This window comes from Hydra vulgaris, chromosome 03, assembly GCF_038396675.1.
Source record: "Hydra vulgaris chromosome 03, alternate assembly HydraT2T_AEP".
Lineage (NCBI taxonomy): Eukaryota > Metazoa > Cnidaria > Hydrozoa > Anthoathecata > Hydridae > Hydra > Hydra vulgaris.
The window spans coordinates 7,927,731-7,946,057 of NC_088922.1; the positions used below are offsets into that span (position 1 = coordinate 7,927,731).

An 18,327-nucleotide genomic window follows, 5' to 3' on the forward strand; every position below is an offset into this window, starting at 1 on the left:
CAGTATTTCTTAATTTAAAAAAATTACTAATACTAAGAATTTTGTTTTATGTGATAGTGGTGTTTAATGTGCTTGCTTCTTGAGCAATAGGTATGAAATTCAAACCCACCATGTCCCTGGAGATACTTTACTCAACTTGTTAATAAGTAGAGCAGCCTCCTCAACTATATTAGCTTTTTTGGGTCTTTGGAAGGTCAATAAAAAAAGGGCTCAGAATTAAACGTATTGCAATAGCGAATTGCGATTGCTTTTTACACTTTCGCGATTAGTTTTTTTTTTAATTTAATATTTTTGCTATTTCTTTTATTTTTTTGGTTGTTTATTTACTTTTTTTTCTAATTTAGCTTTTTTTTTTTGGCAATTCTTAAAGATAATGTTTTTGTCATAAAGTATGTCACGCTAAATTTATCTTTTGAATAGAAGCATGATCATTTGCACTTTTGCGCAGAAATTTTTATTCAACGTAAAGCACTTTTGAATTTACATTACTTTTAATCTCTGCATGGAAACCAATAATATTTTAAAAGGTTACTAGAGCAAAAAGTTAAAGACTTTAAAGAGAATTATTTCTTCATTCTTTTTTTTTAAAACGTTGCATCAAATTAACTTATTGATAATTTAAATTATTATTCTATCAACAATTTTATTTAATTAATTTTACTACTTCAAGTATATTAAAATATATATTAAATTCATTTTTAAATTTTTTATTAGTTAAACAATACTAATAGAAACCAGCAACTTTTTTGCTTCAACATTTTTCGCTTCAATGACTTTAAACCTTTTAAAGTTTACTTTGTTTTACTTAATAGATAAATTACATCACAGTAAATTTACTTATAAACTAAATCAAAACAACCAGTTAAGTTACTACAGTAACTTAGAGTTATTCAAATATTATCTTATCAATTATATTAATTTACTTAATATACTCAAAGTCTCGAAGTTAGCCATACAAATGTTTCTATTTACATCTTATGTTGTTAACACTTAATATAAGCTTTTAGCTATAAATTATTTTAACAAAAATTGCCAAATAGAGTATGAAAAACGCGTCACCATTTTTTTAAATTTACATTTTATTAAAAGCGATATCAAGATTAAATATTTTCTATAAATATGCAATTTGTTTTTAGGAATTTTATTTAAAAAGAAATTTGAACATTACTAGTCTTTTAAAATTCTCTTATTCATTTTTAAAACAATTTTGCAGTTTGTTTTACTGTTTTATAGCTTTTTACAATAACAATTAAATAAAACTTTAAAAATAACACATGTTTTATTGTCAGCATGAACGTATTAAATAGTTTTCTATGACTAATAAAAGTGTTTTAAATATTGTAATGTTTGCTTTTTACTCTTACTTTTTTACTTTATTAAGTATCATGTTAAGTAAAAACAATTACTGAAAGAAATATCTTATTAGTATTAAGTACGGGTAATTCCACATCAAATCACCCAGTCCATTGAACCATGTGTCTTCTTTTTGTGTTATATTTTGACACATTATTCCTAATTACAAAAAAATACTGCATGCAAAACTTCAGCTAAAAATGTCGAGCGGTTGACAAGTTACTGCAATTTTAATATTGACCTGGTTTCCCAAAATGACCTGGTTTTCGTAACATGAAAAAACATTTTTCTTATAAAAATAAGTAATAAAAATGGCAAAATATAAAAATAAACATGTTTTTTTCATGCTGAATTCAATAAATGTACTTAAAATGCTGAAATATAAAAGGACAAATTTAAAAGTTAAGACAACTAGTTTCATCAACCCGTCAAATTTTTTTTTTTTTTGCTGTTAATTTTTTTGGATATTTATAATCTTACTAGGCACAAAAAATTTAACTGGAAAAAAAACTGAAATATATAGAATTTTAATTTCAAAGATACATCACTTTTTCAAGAAATTCCCCAAAAATATTTGTAAATAAAAAAAAAATAAGTTTAACGTAATTTAAAAAGTTACTTAAATATACAATAGGTAAAAAATTTTTTAAGGTTTAAAGGTATCAAAGATGTAAGTTATTTTGTTATTAAGATGTAAGTTATTTTGTTATTAAGTTATTTTGACTGTGTTTGTAATAATTCTCAACATTGTTCCCATTTTACTTGTACTTCTTTTATTTCAGCATTTTTAAACACATAGTTTCTATTGAAACTAGAGTAAGCTTGTGGAACAGATAGTTTTTTCAATATATTAGTGTTGGGAATAAAACAGTAGTCATCTCTTTCAGGCCAGTTAAAATATAGACTGCAGCTACCTAACCTCCTAAAGTGACAGTATCAAGTTGAAATATATTTTGTTTCTTTTTAAGTTAGGATTATTGTATAATTAGTGTCCGTACTACACTACACAAATGAAGTTAACAACCTTGATTTTCTCATTAAAATATTCATTCATAGCTTCTGATGTGATAATTTGGTTTCTGTATGGCCGTTTTAAACTTTCTTGTCTGTTAACCTTTTTACAGTACTGCCAATCCTATCAGATGGTGACTTTCCATGAGACGTGGCAAAAAAGTTCTATTCAACTTTAAGGGCAAATTTGCTCTCTAGTTGGCATAGATTGTAAAAGCTTTTACAATTTTTGTACTGTCCTGCGCAACCATCAGTCAATAAATGTAATTTGGACAGATTAGGAAATTTTGTTTTTAATATTGGCATAGTTAGTTGGAATATTTTTTACACTTAAGTTACATCATGTGTAATGTTGTCTGATATAAAACAGTAAGAAATATGTTTCAGTACACCTTTATCATTTTTTTTAGTATACCATTAATGGATGTAAAGAACATTGTTGGGCGTTCCAATGATAGCTTTGTATTTCATCTTGGGCTTCAAAAGCATAATTTTCAGCAAAGTTGCAAATAATGATAACGTTTAATTGATCCATATTTTGTTTTAGTTGGTTAAGGTACTGTGATTGAGAGTGAACAATAAAAGAATGAGGTTGTAGCTTTTCAAAGCAAGATACTAATAGTTCAACAAATGTTGGAACATCTGCTATTGAACTCAATAGTGTTGCACAATCAGTTGTTTGCCATTGCTTGTAGTGTATCTCAAAATCATTTTCGTATTCTCTAACAATCTCATGCAAATACTTGATGAGGGGTTCTTTACCAGGATAATTATCACACTGTGCAAGCATGCATTCTTTGTTTTCTACTGAGCAAACAATTTTTGATAGTAAATCCTTATACTTTATTCCAATATTTAAGGCATCTACTAACAATATGGCGTTTTGGTGATAAGAACAAACACAAACAGAATGTGTACTACTTGCACCTGGCAAAATGCACCACTTTGGTCTAAATGAGTCAAATTTTGAGTAACTTATTTGTATTTCTGGATTGTTTTCTTTGTATAATTCATATAGTTCCTTTAAATTACACAAAAGTAGTTTTTTTTGTTTATGGAAGTTCTTTTAAATGCTTTGATTATCTTTTTTTTCAGGCATCATTCTACATAAAACACTTGAGGCATAGTTCTGCATAAAACACTTGAGTCATAAAAAATTTAACAGAGTCTTCTATTTCTTTGTGTAAGACTTTACCTTAATATAACAGAGAGATAGCTAACAATCCTTTTTTATTAAAAATTTGTCCAGACATCTTTGCTTGGTATTCTGTAAATGCAAAGTTATTTTGTAGTTCTAATATCAAACAAATTGGGGGCGCCAGTGTTAGAAGTTGAACTATAGTCCTTTTGTCAGAACATAGAATTTTTTCTTTTATCAAGCTCATAATTTCATCAAAGTTATCAGCCTTCTTTTTCATGTTATTTGTTTCATAACACAGTTTTAAGGGAACATTGACTTGACTTTCAGTTTTTTTAGTAACGTTACTTACCATTTCGTTTGTTTTTTTTTTTTTTTAGATCAACCATATAAAATAGATACAAGTCAAGGATAACAGCAGATAAGAATATGACAAAAATAAAGACATATTTTGATATACAATTTATTTGCGACTTTTGTTAGTCAGTATATTAAGAAAATACTTTATTATTTGTGCAAGAAATACAGACAATTTTAAAATTTATTTTTCAAATGCTTTTGCTAAACTTTACTCTTTTTTATCAATGAACAGGAAAACCAGAAATTTAATTGCTATTTATTTGTACTTTTTTTTTTTTTTTCTTTAACAATTTAAAAAAAAGTAATACTAATGTTCAAATATAAAATAATTTGTTGCTTTTACTACCCCATTGAAGTAGACTGCACTTTTGTTTGATTCTCCAAATTATGCATTTAAACCTGATAGTTTATTTCCTGATGAACTATTATTATTGGAGATGCTACAAAAGCTTGTGGGCTAGCACATACGTAATTTACTGAACTTTTTAACAAAATTTTTTGATAATTAGTAATTAGTATTGATGTTGGATATTGGGAAATATAAAGGAAACAATTCAGATGGGCATTAAATGTGTTAAATACATTTATAAAACAACCATGCTATTTGTTTATTTAATTTCTTTTGTTATTACAAAATTTATTTACTGCAACGTAATAGAAGGGGAGCTTTCATAAGAAAAAATCAGCAGAGAAAAAACAAGTATAAAGCCTATTACAAAATCATTAAAACTGTTTAATCATAGAAATACGATTTTCTTTGTCAAGAAGTTATAAAAGTTTTGCATGTTTTATTGTTGTAGTATTTGGATATTCTTTAAATATTTCAACCAAAAATATAAAATAATGAAGACCCATAAGTGAAATTTACTCATCTTAAAGTCAAATTTTTATAATCAAATTTATCAATTTAAGAATCGCTCAGTTTTAAAAAAAAACAATAAAATACTCAAGTTGTTATATATTACTTTTACATATTTTACATTACTTTTGTGGAACAATGAAAGTAGATGTTTTCTGAGTTCTAGTTTCTAGCTTTTTTCTCTCTCAACTACAGTCCAAAATATTCATGTAAGACAAAGAATAGAGTATTTTTTAGATATTCAAACTTTGTTTATATTCAAACGTGTAAAGATTGCATTTTAAAACATTTTTATACAAGGTACATGCACAAGCTGTGTTAGATTTTAACTTATCTAAAAATGACATTAGAAAACACATATGATCTGAATATTCAGTAAAATAATAAATTAATTTGCTTGGTATGATACTCATGGCCCCCACAAGGGAGGTGGGGAGGGATGGCAATACTGTAGCACTGGGGCCCGGATGTAAAGAGGGCCGGGTGGTAGTAACCGGAAAAATAGTAAATCTGAGTAAAGTTTTGTTGTTTTGAATTAAAAACAAGTGTGAAAAGAAAAGAAAAACTTTTGAACCCAAAACATTGTCCAAAATTAGACATTTTAAAAATTCAGGTAACCTTGATTTTTTACTTATTTCTTATGTATTGCTGTTTTTTTATGCTGTTGTCTTTGAGCGATTCCTAAAGCTAAACTCATTTTCATTATGAAATATAATTTATTCGTCGTTAACGTTAACGAGTAGCTTAACATTTATATTTGCACCTAAGAGTGCTATGGTCTTAAAACTATTATGCAGGGCGTTGTGTAAACTAATTCCTGCATTTTTCTCATATACTAGTTTTTTCTTTGTTAATGGATTGGTTAGCATAATTTGGTCCATATTCTTTCAGTTTAATCATTTTACATTAATTGAACTTTGTTATTAAATCAATAAACTAAAATAGGAAGATAATTTATTCTGAAATTATTTGAGTTCAGACACATAATACTGCCCAAGTTAATATGGGTTATATAAGTGCTTTTAAGAGTCGAGTTTTAAAAGGAATTAAATAATTTTAAAAAAGTTTAAAAAAGCTTAGCATTGAAATTGGAATTTTTAAGTAGTTAATTTCTTTACTTTTTTCCTTCCATTAATCAATGTCATAAATCAAGAACAAATTGTAAAATACTGTAAAATATTCAATCAAGTATTATTACATATAATTTTACAGTTTTCAGTAACTTAGGCAAATTTAATAGACATTAAAAAATACCCCTCCCCCTTTAGGGATAATGTTTAGCCTTAAACTTTCTACGGCACTGAATGTTAGTATGCTTAACAAATAAAAAAATAAAACAATTTTTAAAAATTTTGAAAAAACAATTTATCATTGTTGCTGTTCGAAGTTACAATAAAAAACTCAACAAAATACCAAAAAAAGTGTTTTTCAAAGAGGGCTTTCTAAAATTTTTATAATCTGCTTCACAATATTTTACCATAAAATTATCCATAACAACCGCCTAAATAAGACATTTAGGCGGTTGTTATGGATAATTTTATGGTAAAATATTGGTAGTATATAAAATTTTATAGAAAACTTTACCCATTATAAAAAATTTATAAATTCATAATTATAAAATTTTTTGAAAATTTCCGGAAATTTCCATCGTTGATCTTTGTTCTTGGTTAATATTCTTATTGCAAAGCTTTCATTTTCTAAATTTGAAATAAATTCTTTCTTATCAAAATTTAAAAAATTTATAAAAGAATTTACAAAAAAAGTTTTTTAAGTTTTTTATAAAAATTTATATTTGTTAATTTTTAGAAATTTTTAAAAATATTTTCCTTTAAACAGAAAGTTGATCATGTCAGATGAAGATAATTTCAATAACTGGGACCCAATGAAAATATCATATGAACAAAAGCATTTCAATTCTTACAAGGAACAGAAATATGACGATAATCCAGTTGAAAGACATTGCCCTACCAAAAGGTTGGTTATTTTCAGCTTTTAATGCAAATTTTATGCTATTATGAAAAGGTCTATTAACTCTGTTTGATTTTTTAAAATATAAATCTATATCAAAAAATATCAATTACTTTTAATATTCTAATCCAAAACAATCATTAAGGGGTTATGGTCAGCTTTTTTGTAAGCATTTCAGGATTTATGCTTACTATGATTCCCAAGTAAACCTTTGGGAGGCATAAATACATAAATAATAAAAAAAAAGTTATTTCAAATCATTTACTTTTTTGTTAATTTTTTTCATTAATTTGAGTCCAAGTTTCCAAAGCAAGATTTTCAGCTAATTTTTATGTTCTTTTTAAGACATGGTGTGCCAGCCTTTGGTTTTAAAATAGCCCAGAGGTTTTTTCAGTTTTAGTGTAAATAGTTCAACTTGGTTTTACAGCATGTGCCAATTCAAATTTCTAAAATTGTTGACATGCTGATTTTAACAGTTATATACTGTCTTAACTAAATGGTTATAATTTTATTCAGTTAAACTTTTTGTTTAAATAATGTTTAATGGATTAGTGGTGTATTAGTTGCGTATGAGTTGCTGGTGCCAATATAAGATGGATAGAAAAAGATTTTTACTGATACTAATTTATTAGCTGCTTAATAAAATTAACCAGGGTTGGAAAAAACTCAGGGTTTTTTATGGTTTTTTTTAAAAACTGATCAAAATTCCAAATTTTTATTATTGTAAGTGTACAAAAAAAATTTTTTCTGCTCTTAAATTTCAAAAAACACACAGGATAAGGGACCAAATATCCTTGGCTCCTGAGTGTTTAACTACTCACACTTCAGCACAATCAGCTCCTTCTTTTTCTTTATTGACAATTATATCCCCAATCAAGGGTCTTTCACTTATTGTCTTTTATTGCTCATAATGGTCAAATAGGTGCACCAGAATTATGGAGGTTTTGACCCCATAACCTCTTATAATGCGTTTGGATAAGATCTTTATGTCTCCTTATCCATGGAGTTCTGTCATACATTAGCCTTGATTGCTGATCCAAGTTTCTAGTGGCGCTGAATAGGGATAGGCATGCACAGATATACCATTGTAGATACGAGATTAATCATGGTTAAACTCGGATCTTCCTCTCACAACACCATGACTACTGAAAAATGTGTCACTGAACCCAAGTTTCAGCTTTGCTACTGATAGGGAGGTGATGTGTGGAGAAACAGATTTAATGCAGTAATTTCAAAGGGCGCAGGGTAGATTTGAATCTCAACCTCTTGATTGTGAGCCTAATGTTTTACCACTAGTCTACAACTACATTAAATCTATGGTGCCCAAGGGGCCTCCAATAACTATAAGCAATGTTAGTTAATTGCATTAAATTAAAAACATGTTCAGAATATTTTTAACATGTATTATTGCCAATTGGGATGGCTATTAACACTTTTTAAACATTTTTGCATCAAAAGAAAACTGTTAGCCTAATTGCTACTTTTTTTTAACGGAACGTTATACTATCTAGTTTCCCAAAAAATTCCTAGGCCTAATCAACACTATGCATTAAATATCTTAATTTTCTTATTTTATATGATCATGTTCGTATTTTTAAAATGGGGTGAGAATCAGCCAATTTGGGGTTACGTTGAACACTTCATGTTTTTGTTCTTTAGATTATGGCTAGATTCATAAATGGACTTATGCCTAAGTTTAGATTGTTCTTAAGAATACTGTTTTAAAGAATATTTGTTAAGAACCATTTTGGTGTCTTTACCACCAGGTTCTTTATTTTTTTCCTGGAAGACATTTTATCACCTCAGTTTTGCAACTGAATCTAAGTAACACAATATATATCTCTATTAATCTCTATTGTGTCTATTTCTTCACTTTTTTATTAAACTTAATACTGATGTTCATTTTCAACCTGCTGTTTATAGTCACCCCAATTGATGATCCATATTAAAAACTTTTAGCTGATATTAAATTTTTAAAACCTGTAAAATAGACAGATAAGCATGAGTATCATTTCACCAAACCTTGTCCTTTTGAAGTGCATACAAGCTTCCAACATGTTCTCCTGAACAAGCAAACATGTTGCAAACTTGCATGCACATAACATATGTATTTTTTAACATATCTATTAAGGTTGTATGTAATTCACAGGGATAAGTCCACAGCCTAGTAAATTGTAACATAACTTTTTTTGCCAGACAAATTTCTACTTCCAGACTGTGAATAAAGTTTAACAACTTTTATATATAGTGTTCTGCTTGTAGCTGAATTTTGCAGTTTATAACATAAACTTTACAAAATAAAGATCAAATACCAATATAAAATGATAGATCTAAAACGCTTGTTCAGTCATGTAAGCATTAAGAAGGAGAGGGCATATATTAAATAACTAGTAATCTCTGGTACTTTGAAATTTAGTTAATAGAATGATTTTTATTTCGTTTATAAATATTTAACTAGTTTACCCTATTATTTTAATATATATTTCAATAATATTTTTTAATTTTTAACTTGCTATATGGTTTAAAAAATAATAAATTACCAGCTTGCTACAATAATAATTATCGGTTTTGGATAATTCTGTTAGGAGTTTATGTTCTAAAAGTTATGTTCTAAATACCATTTTGTATATAAATACAGAGTATACAAGAGTACTTACAGTATTTAAGTTGCAATTTCTTATAAAGCATTTATAAGAGTTAAAATCAGACTTATCAGTTGTAAAGTATTATATTTAAAAAAAACCTGAATATATTTGGGTTTTTTTGTTTTTTTGCCAACCCTAAAATTAACAGAAGTATAAAATGCATTAAATTGTGTGATTTTTTTTCCTCAAAAATCATGAGCATACTTATATTAAAGTGTAGAGCTTTTAATTAATTGGGCATTATACAAATTGGACTCAAATTAAAATCCCTATTTTTAAAAGTTATCAAGTTAGACTAAAGTTATAACTTTAGTCTAACTTGATACATTTTTTTAACCCCAAAAGCAAATTATTTAAAATATAAAATTTGAAAAAGCTTATAAAATTTATAAAAATTGTTATTTTCATTTAAGTTTTAAAAATCTACCAAGATAAACAGTTTACTAAGAAATAAATGTTGATCAGCAAAAATCACACATTTTATTTTATTTTATCAAAATGTTTCTAAATTTGATATATTTCTAATTGAGAACATTTCATAATAGGTAGCTTTTGAAAATCAAAAGTTTTTATAACAAGAATTATATGTAATTTCTCTAAATAAAATAAGTCAGTTTTAAACCAAATACCAAGAAAAATTACAACTAAATGATTATTGTAATAAAAATTGTTTTGAGGCCATAACAATTTTAATTTAGAGTATAAAAATGGCACAAAAATATTATTGAATAAATAACACAAAAATATTATTGAATAAACAAATACAGAATGTTAAAAAATACCAAATAATTTTGGATTTTTTCTGACTTAAAAGTCATAGAAAATTTTTAATTAGTTTAATAAATGTTAATAAATTTTTTACAAATGAATTGAATTTTTTTTGAATGAAATGAATTTGAAATAACTAGAAATGATAACATTTCTTTTAAAGTCTAAATAATAAATAGCGATCATAAGTATTTGAGCAAATATTTATTTACTTAAATTCTTATGATCTCTCTATTTTATTGTTTAAATTGTTTAATAATCTCAAAAGTTTGAGATCATTTAATATCAAAACAATAAAGTAGTTTTCGTTTTAAGTATTAAAATTGATAAAATTTTAATAAAATTTGATAGCAGTATAAATAAATCATAAAATAGAGGCAGGCAAAATACAGTAGACAGTTATATCATTTAATAAGAAATCAATATCTGAATAATCCGCAAAGAAAAAAGTAAACCTTTTTTTTCTAAGAATGATTATCTTTTCATTTTTTTAAAATCAAATGATAATCTTAGATAATGTTTTTTTTTTTGTTTCTTACATAACTGAAGATACCGTGTTAGTAACTAAAGATGGTGTGTTTCTAGCTAAAGTGTTCATTTTTATTAAAAGTTTCATAACATTAAAAAAAATCAAAATCAAGATTTTTTTACTTTATATAAATCTGAACTCAATTCTATTGGATCTTTTTGTTGAGAACTTTTTGAAAATTCTAAAACCAATTCAATAATATTCATGTTGCAGTTGTAACAGGTAAATCATCATTATGTTTTGGGGATTATCTTTTTCCAGATTTTCCGGAACTCCTGATATTTTTCTTAACTTTTAGTTTTTCCGGATATCTGAAAAAAACTTGTATGTATGGAAAATCTGAAAAGTTTTCCATACATACAAGTTTAGGTATATATTTTTTATAATATATTTGTTTTTTAAACTTTCTCACTTATACAAAAGTGGGTAAAGTTTAACAAAAACTTGGAAGCAACTCAGTTAAAAACAAAATTAAGAAAATAATTCCTTTTTTTCCTCTTAATTATGCTTTTAGCTAAGTTGCAATATATTCCAAATATATTCCAGATTTTCTGGAGAATTTACCCAAACGATTTTCCGGATTTTTAAAATATGATCTTGATGATCTATGATGTATAATTTAGATTTTCGTCTGGTAAATGTATTAGTTTTGAAATATTTAATTTTTAATGCATTTCTCACTTGGAATAAAATAGTAAAGACAAACAAAAATGCATAGCAGTCTTCGAAGTCTGAGGTCTTCATATATAAGTCTGAATATCAATTGCAATCATGTCAGCAAGTTGTCAGTTGATTTTTACCCGTGGTTATTGTCATAGTTTTTACTTTTTAAGTATTTTAAACAAAGTTTGTTGAGACTGTTAAGCAATTTTAATTGTTTAACTTTTCTGCATTCTTTTATTTTTTTTAAGTTTTAACTCATTGTTTTCTACATTTGTATGCTTTGTGTTAATACTGTACGATATATTTGTGTATAAAAAGATTTTTATTTTTTTATTTTTACCTCTTATAATTTTTGCATGTACCATGAATCTCAATTGTACAATATTTAAATAAATGGTACGATATTTAAATAAAAAAATATTGACATAAAGGATGATAAAAGACATGCATCTTGTATAAAGCAGAAAATGTGAGTAGTAGAAACAATCAAAAAATATTTCTAAAGCACTGATTGTTGAGAAAATAAAAACAGTTAATATAAAAGAATAAAACTTAGCTGAATAACAAGTCATATAAGAAAAGTTCTTTGCTAATTTTGCCCAAAATCCGACCTGCATGTGAAAGAAGGATTGTTACCTGCCTTTATTATTTATACAATTAAAGATTATTCAAAAGTCTCCTATAACCTTACTTTCTGAAAAATATCTATTTATAAAAATTTGACAAGTCAGATCTTTGCAAACAACTATTTCTCTAATTTGTTTAGACATTTTTTTTAAATAATTTTTTATATTCAAAACTTGCTTACTATAGTTAGGAGTTGGTTGGTTTTGAATTTTTGATAAAATTCTACTTGTTTTTTGTATTTTAGTTTAGATGGTTCCGAAAAAATATCTCCTACTAAATGTGGCGTAGACGAAGTGCGACTTCATGTATACAACATTCCTTTATCAATGACTGAGGTTTGTACCTTTTTGATTTTGTTATAAGTTTTTGGTTTTATATTTAACTTAGTTGTATTTTTATTAGTTGTATTATTTAGATAATTATTTATTGTGCAATTTAAAGTTGCTTAACTATTCTGATAAGATATATATTTAATATTGTGAAATCATGGACATTAACTTTAAAAAAAAAAGGGTAAAAACTGCTCTTTTTTTTACATTTAAAAAATAAAAAAACTTGAAATATTTTAAAAATTATGATAATCTGAGGTTAACCATGCGCAACAAATTGAAAATGATTGAAATATGCAAAGAATTTCTAATAAAATAATATTAAGCTTATTTTGCCATTAAAAATTTTTAAAAAGATAAAAAAAGATTCATTTGCATACTTATAAGTTATTATACTGTTGATGTATATTAGAAACATCAATTATTGTATATTATTTAACATAAGTTTGGTGGATTGAAATTTATTGCATTTTTCATGCTGGAAAAACTGATAATTTTTTGACAAGGTGTCTAGTACTTTAGTATTGAAAATTGGCTGTGTAATGGCACCGAAATAAGATCAGAAAACATTAAAAATCATGCACAAAAAATTAAAACAATACATACGTGGAAAAAAAAAAGAATAATATACATAATTTTTTCACAAAAATCCCAAGTACCATGTTAACATAAAACATATTATAACAAGTTTCTTCTTAATAAACCAAACTTAAGGTTTTTAAACGCTGAGAACTAAGAAATTATGTATAAATGTTAAAAAGGTTCCCCATTTCATTTCTCATCACTTTTTTTAGTCTGTATGAAAAGTTACAAACAAATTTAATGTGTTTTGTTACTTAAGAATCCTTACCTTCAAAAAAAAGTTTTTGAAAAAATTTTCTTATGGCAAGATTTTTTATCAATAATGGTCTCAAGACAAGAATAATAGTGAAGTAACATAAAACTTAGTACTTTCTATACATGGTTGGAAAGAGTTAAGAGGATAAAAGAGTTCATGAAAATAGCAAGTTAATTTGTCAAACATCAAATATTTTATGTTGCACTATGGAATCGCTATTTATAATAAAAATGAGTTTGATGATCCTATATAGGAAGAAGCACTTTTGCAAACCTTATGTTTACATAAATATGGTATGCGATAAATAGCATACTAAAGCCACTAGAATTCTTAAATTATTGAAACATTAAAAGATTATTTAAAAAAAATTAGTGAAGAATTGAAATAATATTAAATAAACAGTTAAGCATTAGATAGTAAAGGGCCAATTACAGAGCTCTTCGGCACACCACTAAATATATTTCTTTGTCTTCTATTCTTAGTAAATGTTTCAATTCATATTAATAATGAACCAGAAATAACATTTAAGTTTTATCAATAATCTTTTATGTGGCACAAAATCAAATGCTGCCTTAATTCAAATATCATATTTTTTATCTCAGGAATATATCCTAAGACAAAATACAAATAATACAAAATTGTGTCTGCTGTCTCAATAAGAATAGTTATTCAAATTTATTTCTCAATAAAGCCGTACTGATGCTTTGAAAAAAGGTTATTTACATTAAAAAAATTCCTTACCAAATTACCCCTTCCAGAACCTAAACTTAATTAAAGTGAAATTGAATAATATTTTAACAATGAAACTCGGTACTCGGTTACTTGGCACAAGTAAGTTCAAAAACTGTTAGTGTATTTTTATAGTGTAAAATAATTATAGTGTAAAATTAATGGTTCTTATATTAAATATCTTTTATTTACAATATTTGTAGGAAGGTCTTGCAAACTTATTTTCTTCAGTTGGAGATTGTTACAATGTGAAAAGATCAAAATCGATTTCTGACAAAAATACTACTTATGGGTAAGATTTAATGTAAAACTTTTGGTTTGCATTTTTTTTTTGTATACATTAGGGTGGATCTTAAAACAATATTTTTATTAAATCTGCTCTCTTCCCATAAGAATGTTTTATGTAATGAAATAACACCAAGATTCAAATATTTTTTATATAATTTTTAACTAAGTGTAAAAAATTATATAAAAAAGCTATATAATATAAAAATAAGCTCTTCACTCTAAAATATCAGATTAAAAATACAATTGTAAAAATATAGATAACACAAATCAAAAATAAATATACACAAAAAATAATAATAATAATAACTTGGTGTTTCACCCAGGCTAATAAAAAAATGTGCAACTTTTCACTTATTCCCTTAATGAGCTATTACTTTTAAAGGCTTGTGAACATATGTTAATCTAAATTCATCGAAGTTGTAGATGCAATTTGCTTCAAATTGGTTTTCCAAATTATCAAAATCTTTGAACAGCAGCTTTATTTAAACCAAAAACTCGATTTATTGATACTGACTCAGGTTTTCGAATAGACAAAACGGGTTGTTTCAAAAATCCAGCTATAAAGTCTCTACCTGCTAGTTTCTTTAATAAATCGAGTCTTTGGTTTAAATAAAGCTGCTGTTCAAAGATTTTGATAATTTGGAAAATTTTTGATATATTTGGAAAACCAATTTGAAGCAAATTGCATCTACAACTTCGATGAATCTAGATTAACATGTGTTCACAAATCTAGATTAACATGTGTTCTCTCGACCTGTTGTTTCAAAAATCCAGCTATAAAGTCTCGACCTGCAAGTTTCTTTTCAGTATTGATATTAATGGATGGTTTATTTTATTGTGTACAACGTAGTCATGCACCTCCCTTTGAAGTTCATTAATTGATAGTCCATCAAAGTCCATTTCGATTATTTACTGTGCCAAAACTTTTTCTTGGACATCAGATATCTCTTTTCTGTAAAAACCAAGCAATTTTATGTGTGGTTTATCAACCGCCATTGTTTTTATTGATTCATTACCTCTTTTGTTAAGAGAATATTTTGGAACCAAATATTCATCATTCATCAAAACTTCCATGTTTTGTCTTTCATTTGTTATTTCAAGCCATCATAAAAACCATAAAATGTTTTCAAAAAGTTTTTTGACTTTTCGGAGTATATATCAGAGTATCTAAAAATTAAAACAACTAAGTAATGGACTGTCTTATCTTTCTCACAAAGACTGTGTTAAAAATATAAAATTCCTACCTCAAAAATCAACCTAAGTTTTTTTTTATTTGGATAAATAATAAGTCTTTTTTCTAAAAATAATCAGGTGACACAGGTACTTTTCAACATTTATCAAGAATATGACTTGCATTGATCTTGTCTTCACTAAGAAATGCGTTAAAAAAAAAAATGGCTTCACTAAGTCACAAAAATACTAGATATTATGTCATTAAATAAATTAAACATTCCACAAAATTGTGTGTTAGTTTGTTAGTGTATTAGGTGTTCTTAGCAAGTAAAACCTCAAACTAAATGCTTTAAATTAATGAAGGACTACGATGATTACTATCACAAGAAAGAATTGTCCCTGAAAGTTGGTCTTATCTTCCCTGTTGTTGCATACTGCCCAGAATTGCCCTAGTTGGTTTTTACTTTATACCTGAAAACTGACAATTTAAAAAAAATTTTTAGCATTTCAATATTTTGAATTATGCCATTCTAGTTATTTTTAATTACTTAATTAGATAATTTGAGAAAAAAAAATTAAGTTTCAAATTTATATATTTAGCTTTGTTTCTTACCGTAATGTGCGAGATGCTGAAGCTGCTATCTCAAAATTTAACGGATTTGTTTATGGTGGCAAGTACACATTAGGTGTAAAGTTATCTACTGGAAGAAACCACCAATCAATGAATAAAGAAAAAATTCTATGGGGTGATAGCGGTCTAGATGGATTAAGTTCTGGTGAAAGTCATGATCAAGAAAACAGGTAATTTTTTTTTTTAGATATATACTTTTTATACTTAATGTTGTTAAAAGTTTGTATTTAAAAACATTTTTGAAAAATTAGTTTCACAAATTTTTTTACAAAGTTTTATTTGTTTATTTTTAAATTATTCGTGTTTTCTATTTTGTTTTTGATGCGGTGTTGGTGTAATGGTAGAGCGCTCGCCTCATAAACAAGAAGTTCCGAGATCAATCCCCATCATGTCCCTGGTAGTACTGCGCTCAACTTGTTTCTCCGCACAGGGGCCTTGTTCGTCAAGATTCGTGTTTCAAGGATTTAGAGTTAAGAGAGGGTTGTATCCATAGCTAAAAGTAGCTTCCTTGATTGTAGTGGCCTTTATGGCCTTAAGGAAGTCAACTGAAATTAAAAAAAAGTCTTTCTAAAGTATTGTTTAAGTTAGAGAACTCTTAGATCCATTATATATATATATATGTATATGTATATATATATATATATATATATATATATATATATATATATATATATATATATATATATATATATATATATATATATATATATATATATATAAATAAAAAATATATTAAAATAAAAAAATACATCTTTTTTGTTGGTACTCAGATTTTTGTGCCTGACGGAAATCATCTGTCATATATTTTTAAATCAAGAAAGTTAAAAAACTGTTAAAAATACAAATTAAAAGATACTGGAATCTGACATTAAAAAGTTAATTTTAGCTTGTGTCGAATTGACAAAGTAGGAATTTATGTCTTTGTTGACATTTTGATATAATTTTAGTTTTTTTATATTTTATTAATCTAAAGTAATAAATGTTTGATTTACAATATTGTTGCTCAAGCAGTTATTGTGAAAGGAACAATGGTTTTAATAAAGAAAGTTGCAGTTATTTTTATTGATGGTTGGATTTTTGTTTAGGATGCGCTTGTTGTGTATGTTAGTTAATGATTTCATGTTCAGCATTCAACTGTAGCTGATTTTTACAGTGTTTTTGTGTAGTTAGTGGTTAATTTGAAAATGTTTGGGAATCAAGTTTAAAAAGCATTTCCCTATATTTGTGTTGACATTTGTGCTAAAAAGAGGATTGTACCAGATTATTTTAAATCTACCGTTTTAAATTATTTTAAGTTGTACCATCTTAAGTTCTTTTAAGTTGTTTTTATTGTTTTAAGTTAGGTTGATAGGAGATTGCTTTTGAAGTACATTCGTAGTGCTTCAGTATAAATAGATACAGTTTTCTTGAATACTTCTTTTCTACTTGAATATCTAGATCTCAGTTCAGCATAGCAAGATTGTTGTTTTAGTATACTAGGCGGTTGTTTAGACTAAGCATGTATGTAGTTTAAAGTATTATCATGTTTGCAGTATGGTTGGTGTGACTGGTCACGAAGATTAAGAGTTACATAAAGGTAGAAAACAATTTTGAAGTTGCTCTGTATAGATATGCTAAGATTGTCGTTACACTTAAATAAGTGCGTGATATGCTTATTAATTCTCTCCATTTGTGGACCGCTAGCATTTTTAAAAACTGCTAATTTGAAATTTGTTAAAGAATGAATATCCCTACAAATTCACATAACTCTACATCATCAAACCCACCCATTCTAGCATCAAATAAACTGGTTGATTTTTCATCCAAACCTGTTTATTATTAAACAGTAAAGATTTCCTTTCATGAATAATAATTGACTTATGTTATGCGCTTATAGTGAGATGAGAGTTGTTTTTCACAAGTTAAAGGGTAGAAATTGTTGATACCAATAATGAGGAATTTATAAAGGTGTTAAGCATTTAACACCTTTAATATATATATATATATATATATATATATATATATATATATATATATATATATATATATATATATATATATATATATATCATTATCAATATCAATATATAGGTCAAACACCAAACACCTTTAGATCAGCAATATATATATATATATATATATATATATATATATATATATATATATATATATATATATATATATATATATATATATACTGCCGATCTAAAGGTGTTTGACCTCATTTCTATGTTTTATTTAAAAGAGTTCGCCTAATATTATAAAAATATCAGAAAAGTTTATAGTTTGTTGCGTTAGTTTGAAAAGGTTATACCTGAAATTTTTTTTATTAGGAGAATTTTAAAAAAAATTTTTTAATTTTTTAAAATGTTTAAATAAATTTATTTGTTATTATTTTTAATTTGTATATGTATTCTTTTTTTTAGTGAAAAATACATA

General features: G+C 26.0%; 1 protein-coding gene across 3 annotated transcripts in view; it reads left to right on the forward strand.

The window, feature by feature from the left end:
* LOC105844625 (tudor domain-containing 6) overlaps window positions 1–18,327 on the forward strand; it is an 82,466-nt gene that overhangs the window by 19,163 nt on the left and 44,976 nt on the right. For all 3 annotated transcript variants that reach the window (XM_065792239.1, XM_065792240.1, XM_065792241.1), the window contains 4 exons: window positions 6,558–6,695; window positions 12,166–12,256; window positions 14,021–14,109; window positions 15,879–16,079. In XM_065792239.1, coding sequence (XP_065648311.1) covers window positions 6,558–6,695; window positions 12,166–12,256; window positions 14,021–14,109; window positions 15,879–16,079 — 519 coding nt within the window. The remainder of the gene's footprint in view (window positions 1–6,557; window positions 6,696–12,165; window positions 12,257–14,020; window positions 14,110–15,878; window positions 16,080–18,327) is intronic.